General features: G+C 40.5%; 1 protein-coding gene across 6 annotated transcripts in view; it reads left to right on the top strand.

Annotated features, from left to right (window-relative positions):
- UNC13B (unc-13 homolog B) overlaps positions 1–15,641 on the top strand; it is a 206,775-nt gene that overhangs the window by 115,080 nt on the left and 76,054 nt on the right. For 4 of the 6 annotated variants that reach the window (XM_058044076.1, XM_058044072.1, XM_058044073.1 and 1 more), the window contains 5 exons: positions 612–685; positions 6,977–7,023; positions 11,300–11,378; positions 13,093–13,167; positions 13,806–14,025. In XM_058044076.1, the coding sequence (XP_057900059.1) occupies positions 612–685; positions 6,977–7,023; positions 11,300–11,378; positions 13,093–13,167; positions 13,806–14,025 (495 nt within the window). The remainder of the gene's footprint in view (positions 1–611; positions 686–6,976; positions 7,024–11,299; positions 11,379–13,092; positions 13,168–13,805; positions 14,026–15,641) is intronic. The other 2 variants (XM_058044075.1, XM_058044077.1) reach the window with 2 other exon arrangements.

Genomic DNA, 15,641 nt, shown 5'->3' with positions numbered 1-15,641 from the left:
TTTTTTTTTTTTTTTTGATCAGAGGAAAATTGCCTAGATGTATAAACTCAGAAAATATCTCTCTGCATTATGATATTTGCAAAAGCAAAATGTGTTCCGTGGGAGCTGCCAGTTTCCTCGTACTGGGCAAAATATACAGGGAGTGAGGAAGGGAGCAGGGGGGGTGTTTCAGATGCAGGGATGCAGGCAGTGGATGCAGTCTGGGGGAGAGGGGAACAAATTTGTTCCTCCTTATAATAAATCCAGGGTTTTTTTCCTGTATGATAAATGGCACCTCCAATTCTGTGTTAAGATTACTTAAAAATTTTCAGTTAAGAAAACAGCAACAGTAACTCTAAAAAGAGCTCTCAAAAGCATGTATTTTAATGCATGTGCAGTTATGGATAAAATTGGATGAGTTTAACTTGAGGTTGTCTGTTAGAGATTAATTGTCTGGTGCATGTCCCAGGAAGCACATGGGAAAACTGCTGCACGAACGTGTTAGCAACTTGAGGCAAACCTTTACCCCTGTTTCTATAAAAATCACTATACAGAACTCATGGCAGAAATCTGGTCTACTAACTTTTGTTCCTCTCCTTCTTGTCTTTTTTTTTTTTTTTCTTTCTTTGCAGAAGGAGGTAGAGGAGAGCTCCAGGTTGTACATGTTGTCCCTTGTAACCAGCATCTCTTTCTGAAACCCCTGTGTGTGCGTGTCTCATCTTCTGTAGCCAATTGGTCCTGCTGAGGCGCTGAGATTCCGTTTAGCATGTCGTGATTGTCTGAGGCATTGTTAACACTGTGTATGAGTAAAGAGTCTGTTCAGTGCCTATGACCTTGTACAAAGAGGAAAACAGGAATGCTTGGAGTGATCTCCTCCCTTTGGTGCTCCATGGGGTGTGTGTGATGTGCACAGGCACCGCATTAGTAGAGGACAAGTTGTTCATCTTGTCTTTTCCAGTCTTCCTCTGCATGGATCTTGTTTAAACTAAGCATTTCCTCATTTTTCTTCAGTTATATTATTTCATTTCATCTCTGTCTGGCTTATCCACTTTCATCAATTAAAGTCAAAAATACATCTGGACCGTAGTAGTGAGATTAATCAAACTTGGATGCTGAAAGATGTCTGCTGCAAGTCCTGTGCCTTTTTAGGTAGTCACTTTGGTTTGAGCCAGAGCCCTGTGCCCGATGGGAAAGACAGGACCTTCTCCTTAATACATGCAGTTGTTGTCTTTCTAGTCATGAACTGGTTACCTCTGCCCATTATCCTGTGAGCAACAGGTAACTCTTTCCTCCTAGGAGGGTCTGCATAATTATTTTGTTGACTGCTGTGTGCTTTGTCAACAATTGTGTTAGCAACTGTATCTCACATAGAGAAATTACTGGCTTTGGAATCTCAGCTCTTCTATTTTCATGACTCTGTGCTGTGTGTATTCAGTGCCTGCTGTGCCTCCCCCTCTCCTGTAGCTGTATAAATAAGGCAAAACTGGCTTCCAGGAGAAGCTGAACCTTGCATGGATTTTTGGGCCTCCATGCAGATGTCATCCCTTGAGTCCAATGAATTTGCATTTCTAAGCTTTATTGGCTCATATATCAGCAGTTTTGTTTCCTTCTTACTGGTAAATATCTGTCAATTAATGCTTTTTCAGGAATGCGGAGATACCTGGTGTCAAATATTGGTGTTAAATACAGTCCCCTTTTGACTTCAGGGCAAAACCACTGTAAACCTCCTTTAAACTGCTCATCTGGCAGCTAGAAAGGTGGTGCTGGATGATACATCAGTTGGAAGGAGCTTCCTTTGGGGCTCTTCAGCCCTTAATAAATGGATCCTATTGCAGAATACAGAATGGATTTAAAATAATCCCTTGACTTGTTGAAGCTTTGGATTCCATGTAAAATGCAGTATGCTTGAGTGAATGAAGACATTGAACCACAAGACTGCCTTAATTGGGAAGATTTAGTTGAGTCCGACTCTGTTAATGCCACTGAAGAAATGCACTAATTAGGCATGACCAGAAGTTTAATTTAGTCAGTTGCTCCTTGTTTTAGCCTTATTCAGATTAACCTATATCTAACTGAGGGTTTTGAGGTTTAATAATAAAACATGGTATTTGAAAACAAGTTAGGATGATTTTCAAAAGAAATAAGATGTCATTATTGATTTTTTTATCTGTTTAAATAAGGCGGCATAAAGCAGCTTTACATGTTTTACATCTGATTTATATTTTAAGAGGATAATATGCTAGACACAGTACTTAGATGTGATGGAAAATTACATTGTTAGGAAGCCTTTTATGTGGAGAGCTAGATATGTATAAAAGGCTAACAGATCTGTGGATGTTCTTTCTTTCCTTTGTGATGCTCCAGACTTTGTGATTTATTTTATTTCTTTTTTTGCCCCTCTGTCCATTTTATGGACCTTTGCTTCTACAGAAATACATAGTTGTTTGTTTTGTCCATTAAAGTATCTTCTTGTGTATGAGAGAATTTGCAAAATTTTAAAATTGCAGCTTTGTTAAATAACTTTTCAAGTTACTTGTAAGCCCAGCTGCTGCTTTTCCTTAGTAAGCAAAACTGTTGTTTCCTTTATAGGCTTCACCAAACATTGACTTCCCTATGACTGAATACTTTGCCTTAAGTAATCATGTCTGTTGCCTTGTTTAATCCAGGGCCTTCAATTTATGCTGCTCTGTCATTGACATAGCTTTTCTTGCTGGTTCTTTGTTTATCGGGGACTTTAATTACTTGGAGAAGACCTTTCAGCAGGTGGTTGTGGTATACTATACAGCTTTACTGTGGGTGAATATACTGCAGTACTAGGGAGACAGGCACTTCCCCATTTTAAAATATTTGTTGGATAGTAGCTATAAAAATGTCATCCACCAGCATGAGAAATTTTAAAAAATCAAATAAGGATGTGATGGCCTGTTTTATTTACATGTTTGTGTCTCCGTTGTTTCAGTGCTCTTATATGTGCTTACTGGAGGTTAAAAATATTAAATTTCAGATTCAGTCTGATGTGGCTGCTTTCAAGGAAAGATCAAGTGACAGAGCTGTGCAGACACGGCCATGAGCCAGCAAAACACTTTCTGTGACTTGCAGCATGTGGATGGATGACAGGGTGTTAAATGTGTCTGCTTTCCATTTGCCTTCCCATTTGTCCTTGGGAAAGACAATGTTATAAACCTCACAGGTGTTGCAGTGCTCTTCTCACCTGGCTGTTGTTTCTGCTGCATGCCCTGGCTCTGACCAGCTCAGGCTGCTGCCATGGGCTGAACTTGAGGAGACCCATGGCTGGTGATAAGTCCCAGGGCAGCTGCTGGAGCCCTGCTGTGTCCTGGCGTGAGTGCTGCCTTTGGAGAGTTGGCAACTCACCACCTGCAGCAAATCCATCTGGATGGACAATACTAGTGTGTGCTTTCTTTAAATGAGGAGGAATATATGAAGAATTCTTACCCACAAGAGGGGTGCACACTGTGGATTACTTTGTTTAGCTGGCATTGATGGAGATGTCTTAAACATGCCAGCATGTGTAGCTAGTACAGCCTCTGGTTCTTTGAGTACTCTTGCACTTCGTCAGTGCAAGAAGAGACTGCAGAGCACTTGTGGTGGCTGCCACTGTGTGATATTATGTGCCATTTCCTTTTAATATAAACCTCCCAATGTCATTCTCTGATATGGTTTGGTGTCTGCTGCTCCTTTTGAGGGGCTTCTACAGAGCTGTCGTCGTGACACACCTTTGAATTTTCATCCTCTGTTTAGCTGTAGTTCTCCTATTCACCTGCCTGTTGAACAAGCACAGGAAAAGGTTCTTTTTGCTAGAGTAAACAAGATGTTTTGTTCTTCTCCTTATAGGATTGTGTTTACATACTCTAGCTGCTTTTGCCATTTTCCTTTGTGATTATTTTTTACTTTGATGCAGAATAAAAAGATTTCATATGCTTTTCTGAAGAAATCTTGCCAACATAGTACAAAGGTACTTATACTTTTACTTCTGTGGAGACATTTCACTGGACTTATTCTATGGATTATGTTCTGTTCCTGCCTGGCTGTATCATAGAGGCTTATGGTCAGTGTGATGACTAGAACCCAAATCCATTGTTTCCTGCTTTTCTCCACTGAGGAACACTTTGTATCAGTCCAATTCATGGCAGCCTTTGGGGCATTGACCTTGCCATTTTTTCCATGTTTGATCCTCCATTGTTGCAGTATTTACTGCTATCAGTTCTTTCTACCGGACCTATGAGTTCAGTGTCAATAATTCTCCTGGGTTTGTCATTTCCAGATTTTATCAGCAGATCCTACTTACTCCCACTAGCTTCCTTATTGCGTTGTCCATGACTGGCTCAGTTACAGTTACTTGTTTATCCACCTGAAAGCTCCTTCCTCCTCCTCAGCTTATCCGGTCTTTATTAACGTCATATGGCACTGCATCAAAAGGGTATTTTTTGAAATGAAAATTCAGTTCATCATTCATTTTATAGTTAGAGAAAAATAGTTGCTTTGTGAAACAAAACCTGTTTTTCAATAGCCTCCATCTTAATTCCTTCCTTCATGTTTGCTCAGAACCCTTTCAAGCTTTGGAAGCCATTAATGGTCCTACACTAATCTGGATCACATTTCCCTCCTCCACACATACACACTTTAACTGTAAATACTGCATTGGCTCTTCTACAGTCTCAAGGCATCAGCCCTCGTTTGATGGATGTCAGGTGCTGGTTCTCTTGGCATTTTCTCAGGGAGAAGGCTGCCTGGAACAAATTAGCTCTTTACTTTGCTTTCAGCAGGTGATAAGTCCTGCTTTCACACAGCCATCACCTGCTTTGGCCCTGCATCAATATTGCCACTTACTGAAAGCTCTTTCTTTTGTTTTGTGCTATTATGCCCAGATGATTTTCAATTTTGACACTAGAGAAGCTCTGCCTTTTGCTTTTATTCGCATGTCTGAAAGACTTGGTAAAAATAGATTATATTTTTGCTCATTTTTTAAAAAACCTGGAATTCCTGGCAGGTATTACTTGCACATCACAAATCTGGGACATGATGTAGGTTTGTTTCCTGATCATACTTTCTGCCTTCCCCACGTCCACATTCCTGGCTGTTCTCTGTTGACTTGTGGTTGCCTGTAGGAAATTGCTTAACTAGGTAACAACTTTCCCTCTATCTTTCCTTCCCCCTTATTCCCAGATTCTTGATGCTCTTGTGGTGTCCAGTCTGCAGCGAACACACCGTTTTGTGGTCTGTTAACATCTCAAATATCAGTCACTTTTCATTCTCACGTAAAATGATTGAAAACCTTGTTATTAGTGACTTCTGCCATCAATGTTGCCACGTTTGTGTTTGTCATTCTCTGTCATTCAGCACAGCTGAGGCATTGGTGTCAAGCTCAGTCCAGTATGAAAGCTTTGTCCATTTAGTGTTGCTTTCTAACCACAGCTCTTCCAAGTGTTCAGATGCGAAGGTAGAGATATCCTCCCCTGTGTGCTCAGAAGAATCTGGTTGCATTTACTTCATGAAATCTCTCTTGACCAGCAGTTGGTTTGGATCCCTCTGGAGAAAATGCAGACTTCAGGCTGAGGGGTTTTGGTAGCAAAGCTTGGTGGAGCCTGGTGTGCTTCTGCAGCTTTGGGGAAACAGGCATTCCATTATGGATAACATTGTAATGTTCAATCTGTTTCAATACATAAGAATAAACATTACTAATAGGTAGTCTTTAAATCTGCAGATTCCCTAATTTGTAGGACTCAAAAATACAAAGTTTGGACATTTGTTTCTGTTCAAGTTGTTACCTCAAAGAGAACTTCTTTCCTTGGTTATTTCAGCTCTTCTTGGGAGTCTTTATCTGTCACCTGCGAACAGTGTGGGGTTGCACAACTCACACAGTGCATAGGTTAGAATAAAAAGGAAAAGCAAAAAGAACTTTCTTCTGGGGCTGTGCTCCTTTATCTTGCATAGAGTTGGGTCTTATTTGACTCAAGCTCCTTTACTTTGTTGACTCTCAGGTTGTGAATTCCATGGCTGGAAATACTTTCTTTTTCACTGTGTGCAATTTGCAGCCTCCTTTTTCTTGTGGCACATGTCATTATCTGAGGTTGGAGTTTTAGCTATTAGCATAATGACCTGCTTAGTCCATTGTGAAAGCAGCATATCTTTGAGGGAGTGCAGGAGAACATATGACCTGTGAGCTGAAACATAGAAGTTTCTAGTTGTGGATAGATATTTTCCCCTTATCCAGAACCTGTTGTTTCTTCCAGGTACATTGCAAGTGTTCAAATACTTATCACTTCTAATTAAGTCCACTCAAGATCTGCAGAGAAACACTCTATGAATGTAGTCTTAATGTGAACATAAAAACATGGTTTGAATTCATAAATATGAATCCCCACATTTGCAGTCTGTGATGTTTTCCATCACACTGTAGAATTCCAGTTGACCTGCAGGTGGTGGCCCTTGTTTCATGTCTGTTAGAAGTGAAATACTTTTAAATAAATGAGTGAAGCTGTAATGGGACCTCTCTGCTTAGGAGACTAAAAAGTCTTTGCATTTGGGCACGAGCAAAGCTCACAAGTGTTCATACAGAGGTTCATGTTAATCTGTCATTTGTGCATGTCATAGAAGCGCTTTTAATTTATAGCATCTTCATTGTGACCACATTTATGTTAAGTGGTGACCTGTAGTAACGGGAGCTCTCCAGTAACTTGTTGGAGTTGGAAAAAAAAGAAAACATTTGTCTTCAAGACTGCCTTTTGAATGTGGAGTTGCACTGAACAGGCTCTTCAGATTCTAGTCCTGGCTGTTCAATGAAATTGCATAGTCTGTCTGTGTCTGTAGGACTTGTCCTGACATCTTGGTCATTGGAGGTGCTTGAACGAGTTTCTGTATGCATTTGCCTGCATGCAGTGTGGTCCGTTACCCTTTCTGCAGAATACAATACAAACACTTTTACTGGTGTTTCTGGAAACTAATTTCATGTTATTTTTTTTCCCCTCTCCCACTTCAGGGCCAAGATGAGGCTGATCCATCAAAACCACCATGGCTCAAAGGAGGGTAAGTATCCCTGTATTTATAATCAGAGTGTACTTTAGAAGTCTGCAGTTCAGTCTAAGTAAAAATAGCATTTATGATGTTTTTAATAAAATAATCAAGTGGCCAAGCCTCACTGAGGGCCAAGCTGCTGCTGTATGTCAGTCTTTCTGAAGCAGTGGAGGTGGGATATGCAGCTCTTCCAGAGAGACCTGTGATTAAGAGTAAGGCTATAGCTGGAATGTATAATGTCTTGGTGACAAGTGCTTATGGCAGCAGTATTAAATAATTGCTGCTGAACACCTCAGAGTGGTCCCCATGAAATCCTTTCTCCTGGATCATTCATCGGTGGCAGCAGAAGGGAAAGAGTAGCTCTGAAGGAGTGCTATGTCTTCTGCTCTTAAAAGAAGATGATAGGTTTGGGGGAGTCTTCTGTATTTGCAGCAATTCCTTGTAGTAGTTAAAACTGCACTAACTCTAGAAATTATTGCAGTCTGTATTTTTAAAGCATTGCTCATCATGCCTGTTTTGCACAGATGAGGAGTGATTAGGTTGTGCGTCCTCTCCACAACACACTGCTTGCAGCAAATGAAGCAGACAAATTCTGTTTGTAATTGCAGCGTGACACTGTGGTAATAGGTGCCAGCATGGTAGCTTCCCTGGGATCCTCTGGCAGGAAAAAGACAGTGACACATTTTACAGGTTATGTGCCTGGTACATGGTCAAGGTGATTTGGTTTGATGGTGGGGCACCCATTGGGAGCTGTCAGTCAGCAGCAGCAAGATTCACCCTGAAATCTCAGCCAGACGTTGGCTTGCTTAAGTTAATTCTCATACTACTGAAGGAAACTTCCCTAATAAAACATAAAGTTAAATTGGAGGCTTCATAATATGGCTTTCTCCTTTTGGAGTCATTGTTCTGTGGTGTTGGTATTCCCACAAATCGTCACCTGCGGATGCCTGGAGCTGCCTAGCAACCCTCTGCTTTTCCCAAGGAACCTGGGACTTAGTGAGTGGGCTGCTGGAGAATTGGCAATTTGCAGGAGCAGGAGGCAGTGATTTATTGTAACTATAAACAGCACCTTCTCCTGCTTTAACAAGGAGACAGTGTACTCAGTTTATTGGTTCATGCGCATCAAATTATTTCCTAGCCTGAAAGGTAGATACACCTACAAGTCCTGAATTATTTAAACATGTGTTGTCAATTCGAGGCATTGTTTGCTCTAGTCTGTAATTTTTTTCTTTTCTATGCAAGATACAGCTGAACAGTCTGGCTAATGTAGTTTTGACAAAAGTTTGTCATACTCACTCATCCCATGCAAGGGATTCCCAGAGAATCCCCAGAGAAGCTGGTTGTGGGATGTAAACCTTTAATTCAACCCTTGGCCACATTTTGGCTTATTAGCCTCAAAGAATATTAAATTATTTATGTTTGGAGTTGTTCTTTCAATGGGAAGATTACAGTTGTGGTGTCCTTTGAAAGAAGTAGGCCTCCTCTGATATTGCAAACCACCTTAGCTTGCCTAGATTGTCAAGATTTAATGGAAACCTCTGTGTGATACAACATGTATTAAAAGATGAATACGTGCTTCAAGCAATTTTCATTTATAGTATAATGCAACAGGAGCTCCCTGTCTGTAATCACTGGCTTTGGAGATATCACTTCAAAAGAAAATGTACAATTGGTATTATGGATCAGTCTCTGAGTGTAGTATCTCATATCTGTATCTTTTATTTATTAGTGCATATTATCTTCTCATACAGAAATGCTATTCACTCTTCAGTACAGCTCTCTATAATGCTATAAATATTACATCCACTGCAGAGGAGAGTTATCCTATTACATATAAAACTGCACTGTGCACATTTGAGGCACTGTCAATTCTTCTGTTGTTAAGTGAGGTAGCAGTTGTGCTTGAATAAAGGGACTGAGGTAGCTAAAAGCACAACACTTTTGAAAATCAGGAATTGTTGTTGAATTATTATATTAATATTAACAAGCTAAAAGCAGGTCATCTGGGTGTGTAACTATGTATGTCCTAGTACAGCTCTCTTCAGTGACAAATACAAGCACCTTTCAAATACATTTATCACCCTGGCTTACCACTGTTTCTGTCATAAACCTCAATCTATCAAAAGTATTTTGCAACAAATCAAGTTGTAACTAGACATGCACAATAATTTATATAGGCTCATCTTGAATTTATAAAGCATGCAATTTTAATGTTTCTCTTCTTTCTTGGGAAATGTCAGAGTATCACAGTTTCCTTTCAATTAAATTAGAAAAAAAAATTTGAAATCAGGTAGGAAAAAGCTGTTAGCCGGGAGCATTAACTCTAGAGTTTTACTTGTGATCATTTTGTTGAATCTTTTCAGGTTATACACTCTCCCTTTCAATTTTATATATGCTTTCATAATTCGAGGGATTTACACAAATCCTTGACTCAAAGCTTATCAATAAGCTGTGTTGTGGTTCAGGTAATCCCGGGATTCTTTGCATCATCTGAGTAGTCTGCCATGACACCTATTTTACCTCAAAACAGTATCACCAGCATCAGAAAGATTTTGTGGCATGAGGACAGCAGACAAATGTGGCAATATAAACATATTTCTTACTTCTTTATGTGGGTGAGATTTTTCTATATTAAGTCAGAAGGGATTTTTGCAGTATGACTTGGTCAAAAAGTTTTTCTGGAATTCTCTATCAGAAGTGATGATAGCCTCTAGTAAAAAAACACAGCATGGCCTTGCTGTGAGGATTTCCAGTATTGGAAAACTGCACTGTTGGAAAACTGGGAAGCTGACATGGCTCTTGCAATTACACATGACTGCTCACCTTCCCACCAGGCTTGTTCAGCCAGCAGCAGCTGTCAGCTCAGCCATGGCTCGGACACGTCACCCTCCTACGCCCCATCAAAAAAGTCAATTATACTGTTACAATTCTGTCACACGTTTCTGTAATAATGGACTACTTTCCTCTTTGTCACAGCCTCATGCTAGGCTGTGTTATGGCATCCTTGTCCATTCTCAAGCTGTAGCATGGGTTTGGTCTGGGTGTTTTGTTGTTTGGTGTTTTTTTGCTTTTGGCTGTATTTAAGTGGGCTTGAGTAGGCCCTGCTCTCTAATGGCTGCAGGTTGCCTCTTGTCATTTTTCAACCTCATAATTTTCACGGCATGTGCGAATTTGTAGTGGCAGTTTGATTTCCTAGATTGTTTGGAAAGGTAGTTTTTATGGCTGTATGAACAGTTTGTTCCACATTCCTTTTTCCTATAATTTTCCTGCAGAGCCTTTTGACTGTGTGTGTTGTACTAAATCAACAAAATAACCTGGCTGAAATTGCCAGCCAGTTTATCACACAAATACCAAAACATGTAAGCCAGAGTGGCAGAGTGTGGAGAAAATGGCTAAAGATGGAGAGGCAGAGGGTTCCCTTGCAGTCTCTGTAATCGAGAAGACCTCAGAAGCCATATTCTTAATGTTAGCAAGGCCTGAGACCAGAGTGGAGGTGGGGAGGGTGAGAGAGACACTGAGAAGTGCTGTGGATTTTGCCTGCTAGGCTGGGTGTCCATTGTGGGGAGGAAGCTACAGCAGAGAGGTGTGTGCTCAGTTTCCACCTTTAGGAAAAAGCATTATCTTTTAGATAGTCCTTAGAGATGGATGCATTTTCTGAAGACCTTTAAGCTGGATTAGTAGACCATCTTCAAGCACAGGTGTGCATCCATGTGGTGTTACCAGTAAGTGGTAGGATCCAGGTATAATTATTCAGGCTGGCCTCATTGGGAAGGGTAAGTAGGTCAGAGTGTTTTATTTCATCAGGCTCTGACTGTTGCTGGGGTAATCACCAGTCTGCTTCATTGTCACTTCTGCCAGCAAATGCTATCTCTTGTGTGTACAGGTCTGCATGGCTTGAAATGCTGAGCACCACAAATAGTCTCTTTTATAGAAATAAAAATAATATATTTTCTCCTCTGATGTTCAGTTTTTTCCTAACAATTATATGGTCCTCAAGGGCCAGTATTAAGCGTGTTCTAGACTAGAATCAGAAGATGGCAGCATCCTGCCCTGGGGCTGATCCTCTTTGTTGTGCTCCCTCCCAACCACCAACACCAGGCAGGAATGTCTGGATTGTTGCATGTGAAGAAGATAAACACTTAATTGTTTTTTAGCATTAACTTTACACTTTCTTAAGTATAATCTTCTGGCTGTTTTTCTTGCTGCAGTAAAGCATCACCCTCTTCACCCCTCCCAACCCGAAATTAATTAGTTGTTTTATTGGTTTTTTTTCCTCCTGAATTTCCAGGCCTGCAGGTGGTCTCTATGGCATCGATAGCATGCCTGATCTGCGCAAAAAAAAGCCAATTCCACTTGTCAGTGATCTGGTAAGAGATTTGTTTGTTTCTCTTCTGCCACACAGCATTTACACAACTGGCTTTGCATTCTTGATGTATGGGCACATTCATTGTCACTTCAATAATCTCAAGCGTTTTATCAAATTAATTCTTATACTAAAGGGTTAGGAGTACTGCTTTAAAAATCTCAGTGAGAAATAGCTGTAGTTTTGTAGACAATTTCATTCATTTCACAGAATTAGGGTATTTTTCATGTTTTTATCCTTTTTATTTTACACAAAATATTTTATTATTTTTAGGCCTGCAGAATTTTAAAAGATTTTCCTAAAAATCACATACCTTAGGGAAAGTTATAACATCCGTGTGAGGTTTGGCAGCTTACCAGAAGGCTAGAATTTTAGAGGATAGATAAATGAGCATATGTGGTTGGATTTTAAAAGCTATTTGCAAAATTGCCAGTAGACTTCTGCACTGAGGAAGCATGTGAACCAAGTGAGTAATGAGGACAAGTTTCATATGCTTGTATGATAAGGCTTCTGCAGGACAAATGGTTTTCTGTTGGTTGTATTCAGTACACGTAGCGATTTCATACTTGAGAGAAATGCTGTAACAGCTGAAAGACCAAAGTTTCTATATCCTGTAATTCATGTGAAAAGATGCATACAATTTTGTCTGCCAGCTTATACATGGGCAGCTTGGCATGTGTCTAGCTAACTGCTTGTATCTTAAATCGTTGCAATAATGGCATTAACTTGTGTTACTTCCCTTGAATGCATTCATTCTCTCTGTTCACAGGCCATGGTAAGTGGAGGTGAAGACTATCCATCAAGTCTTTGCCAGAAAAAAACCCCTTACTTTATGTTATTTCCCCCTCTACTTCTTTGCTTTTTGTTTGAACCTACCTTATTGCAGTGAATGCGTATCCAATACTCTGTCCTGCTCCATCACTGTTGGAATGAACTTTTTCAGTTTCTCTTGAAACAGCATAAACCAGAACATAAGTGGTACAAAACTGATAGAGTTGGATGATTTCAAAGCAAATGCTGCTATCTTTAAGTATCCTTCTCTGCCTTCATATTACTGGAGAGGCTGTAGAAATCCCTTGTATGCCACTGTGAGGTGCTGCAAAGACAGTGCCCTGTGCTGTCCACAGCTGCAAAGCAGTGCTGGCATGATGTGAAAGACAGTATTCTGAGGGAAAAATGTAGTTCATTGTGTTCAGTGATGGCTGATGAATGTGATACACTGTCACATTCAAACCTCTGCTCCCAACTCACTCCCCTTTCTTTTATTCTTGTTACTTGCAACCTCTTTACTGTCACATTTTGGGGTGTTGTATGTTTTGTAAAGCGGGTGAAATAATCTCCCTTTGGTTATGAATGAAGTTAGATACACAAAAGTGAGTCTGTTGTAGTGACCTCAGACAGCAGAAGGGCTACTGTTGCTACCAGAAAGTGAAAGTGGAGATGGGAACCCAGGTTTCATTGGCAATTCTTTCAGAGAAACAAATAGAAATTTACTAGAGTGAGACTGATTATAGACAGATGGAAACAAGTTGGAGACCTTTCAGAGTATACATTTGACTCCTCTGAGATGTGAAGTCATTTAAGAAACCAACTTAAATGCAGTAGATTGCTGGTTTGGTGTCTGGCATGACAGAGTCCCCTTGCTCACATCTCTGGGCATGTAATGCCACTGCACTTGTAAATGTTGGTGGTGAATAACAAACTTTCTTCTTCCCTAGTCACTGGTTCAGTCCCGAAAAGCCGGAATTACCTCAGCAATGGCTACTAGAACATCTCTCAAAGATGAAGAGCTGGTAAGTGGGAGGGTTACTTGACTTCTCTTAATGCTGACTAAGCAAATTAAAGAGATTTGGCTCTCTGAGTTTCAGAACCAGCTTCACAGATGTCTGGAAATATAGATGCAAAGCTTCCTGTATCATTTGGTCAAAGAAACGAAACACATAAAAGTAATATTTAATGTATCAATATGATCCTGAAAAATGTAGAAACACAGAATCACAGAATATGCTGAGTTGGGAAGGTACCCATCAGGATCATTGAATTCAACTCCTGGTCCTGCATAGGACACCACAAGAAGCATCATCTGCCTTGATGGTGCTGTCAAACACTTTTTGATTTCAGTAATCTTACCATTTCCTTCTGTGCTATGTGCCATAAGGGACAATGTGTGAAACTTGCTTTATTCAAGGTATTTCCCATCCGCAAACATTAATTGTTGTCTTCCAGTTTTTTTAGCACCTGGGGAGACACTTTTGGAAGGCAAGGAGTGTCCTCTGACACTGCATGTAAAAATTTCATGCATTTGTCCACCTCAAATGTGTAGCTTTATAGCACTGGTCATGCCTTTTCCTGTAAAACCCCTGCATTAACCAGAAAAAATATGCTCAGTCATCTCCCTGGATGTTGGTTTACATGTGCTCTTGCCTTTCAGAAATCTCATGTCTATAAGAAGACCTTGCAAGCCTTAATTTACCCCATCTCTTGTACAACCCCACACAACTTTGAAGTGTGGACAGCCACAACTCCTACGTACTGCTACGAGTGTGAGGGGCTGCTGTGGGGCATCGCGCGGCAGGGAATGCGCTGCGGGGAGTGCGGGGTCAAGTGCCACGAGAAGTGCCAAGACCTGCTCAATGCTGACTGCCTGCAGAGTGAGTAGAGTTCAGTGGAGTGTGGCTGCTCCAGAAATTGTTGCCAGAGCCTTCCTAAGTGTACTGCTGATATCTCAGGGATCAGTGAAGCTGCAGTGATTGAAGTGACTGTGTGTTTTCTGAAAAGGTGCCATTGGGCTAAACCTACCTCCTTGGGGCACAGACAGCTCCACTGATGCAGAAAAGCTTCACAGCATTGTGCTTGATGTCCTTTTAAAGAAGGTTTAATTCTTTACTCTTTCACATCTGTTTGTTGGTTTTGGTTGATTTTTTGATGGCTGATTTGGTTTTTTGCTTTCTTTGCTCTGTTTGTGTCAGCTCAGGTTGTGTATTTGCTAGCATGTCCTGCGTTCAAGTAAGGGTTGGATGAAGAGCGTATGAGGCTGAATGTTCTGACACTTGTTCTCTCCCCCCTGTCCTGGTATTGCAGTCAGGTTGCTTGTTCCAACCATCAGTCTGTGCCCCTGTTTTAAGCTTTTTAGAGCAGCACGGGGCTCGTGCTTAGGGTATAGAGTTCCTGGATTTAGCTTGGATTATCTGTACCAACAGCAACCTGGGAAGGCATTTTGTCTTTTCAACAGTAGGCCTGCTTGGCTGAACCACTTTAGAGACCTAGGGCTGAGTTAACAGAGATGGTGAGTCAGACACAAAGGTGTTGTTCAAGTATATGGGCAGTATTTAATCTTCCTACTAGCATTTCTGATTATTTCGTTGGTGTAAAAAACTAAGTAAAAAACAAGTCATCTCTTCAAGGAACTCTGTAACTTTGCAGAAAAAAATGACACACAAACAATGGAGAAGTTTAAAAGGAATTTTATTAAAGGGGGGAAAAATAGAAAAAAGTATTCATTTAGGCATCTACCTTGGTCCAGTTTTTCTTATTTGCTTGAAATACCATTTCTTAATTCAGTCTCAAATTTATATATATTCCTGCTTGAGAGCAAAATACCTCAGTCTAAATAGAATAGAAAGTCCTTCCATGTGTGTTAAATGTTGAGTAGGAGGGTGTGACTCTTTTTGTTCACTCTTCTTGTCATTGTAACTTGATGGACTAAGTCTAAGGAATCAGAAAAGTTTGTGAAGTAGGAAGAGACTTATTGCAAATTCCTTTCAGCAATTCTACGAATTTGAAAAGTTGGATCTTGTGATTTGAATTGGGCTGCAGTTGTTTGGGAAAGCCAGACTGAGTGATTCAGCAAGGGATACCAGTGAATCATAGGTCATTTGTTTTTTCTTACGACTCTTCTTAACACCCAAATGGATGTTGTTTATACTTGTATTTTTGATGAGTGCAGAGTCTTGAAGCTGTCAATTAGGTTAGGGCTTTTTACAGTGGCTGATTTGTAAGACACATTTGATCCTGGCCAAACACCTCTGTCTCCCAGTTGCTCAGCAGTCCTAGATTTGTCTTTGAGGGCTGGGAGGTGAGTTTGTAGCATCATTGGCACCTTGGCTTTGTTGAGACCTTTCTGTGACTAAGCAAAGAGCATTTGATGCAGGAGAATGTAGTTTGGCCATAGCTCAGTTTTCTATCACAGTCTGATGTGCAGGGTCAGTTCCTGAGAATAACCTTTCTGTTTCTGGAGTTCACCAGAACTCTCTGCTAACTGCTAATT

The sequence above is a fragment of the Melospiza georgiana genome, chromosome Z, assembly GCF_028018845.1.
Source record: "Melospiza georgiana isolate bMelGeo1 chromosome Z, bMelGeo1.pri, whole genome shotgun sequence".
In the NCBI taxonomy this organism is placed as follows: domain Eukaryota; kingdom Metazoa; phylum Chordata; class Aves; order Passeriformes; family Passerellidae; genus Melospiza; species Melospiza georgiana.
The sequence above is the reverse complement of the archived record's forward strand: the minus strand, read 5'-3'. Positions and strand labels throughout refer to the sequence as shown.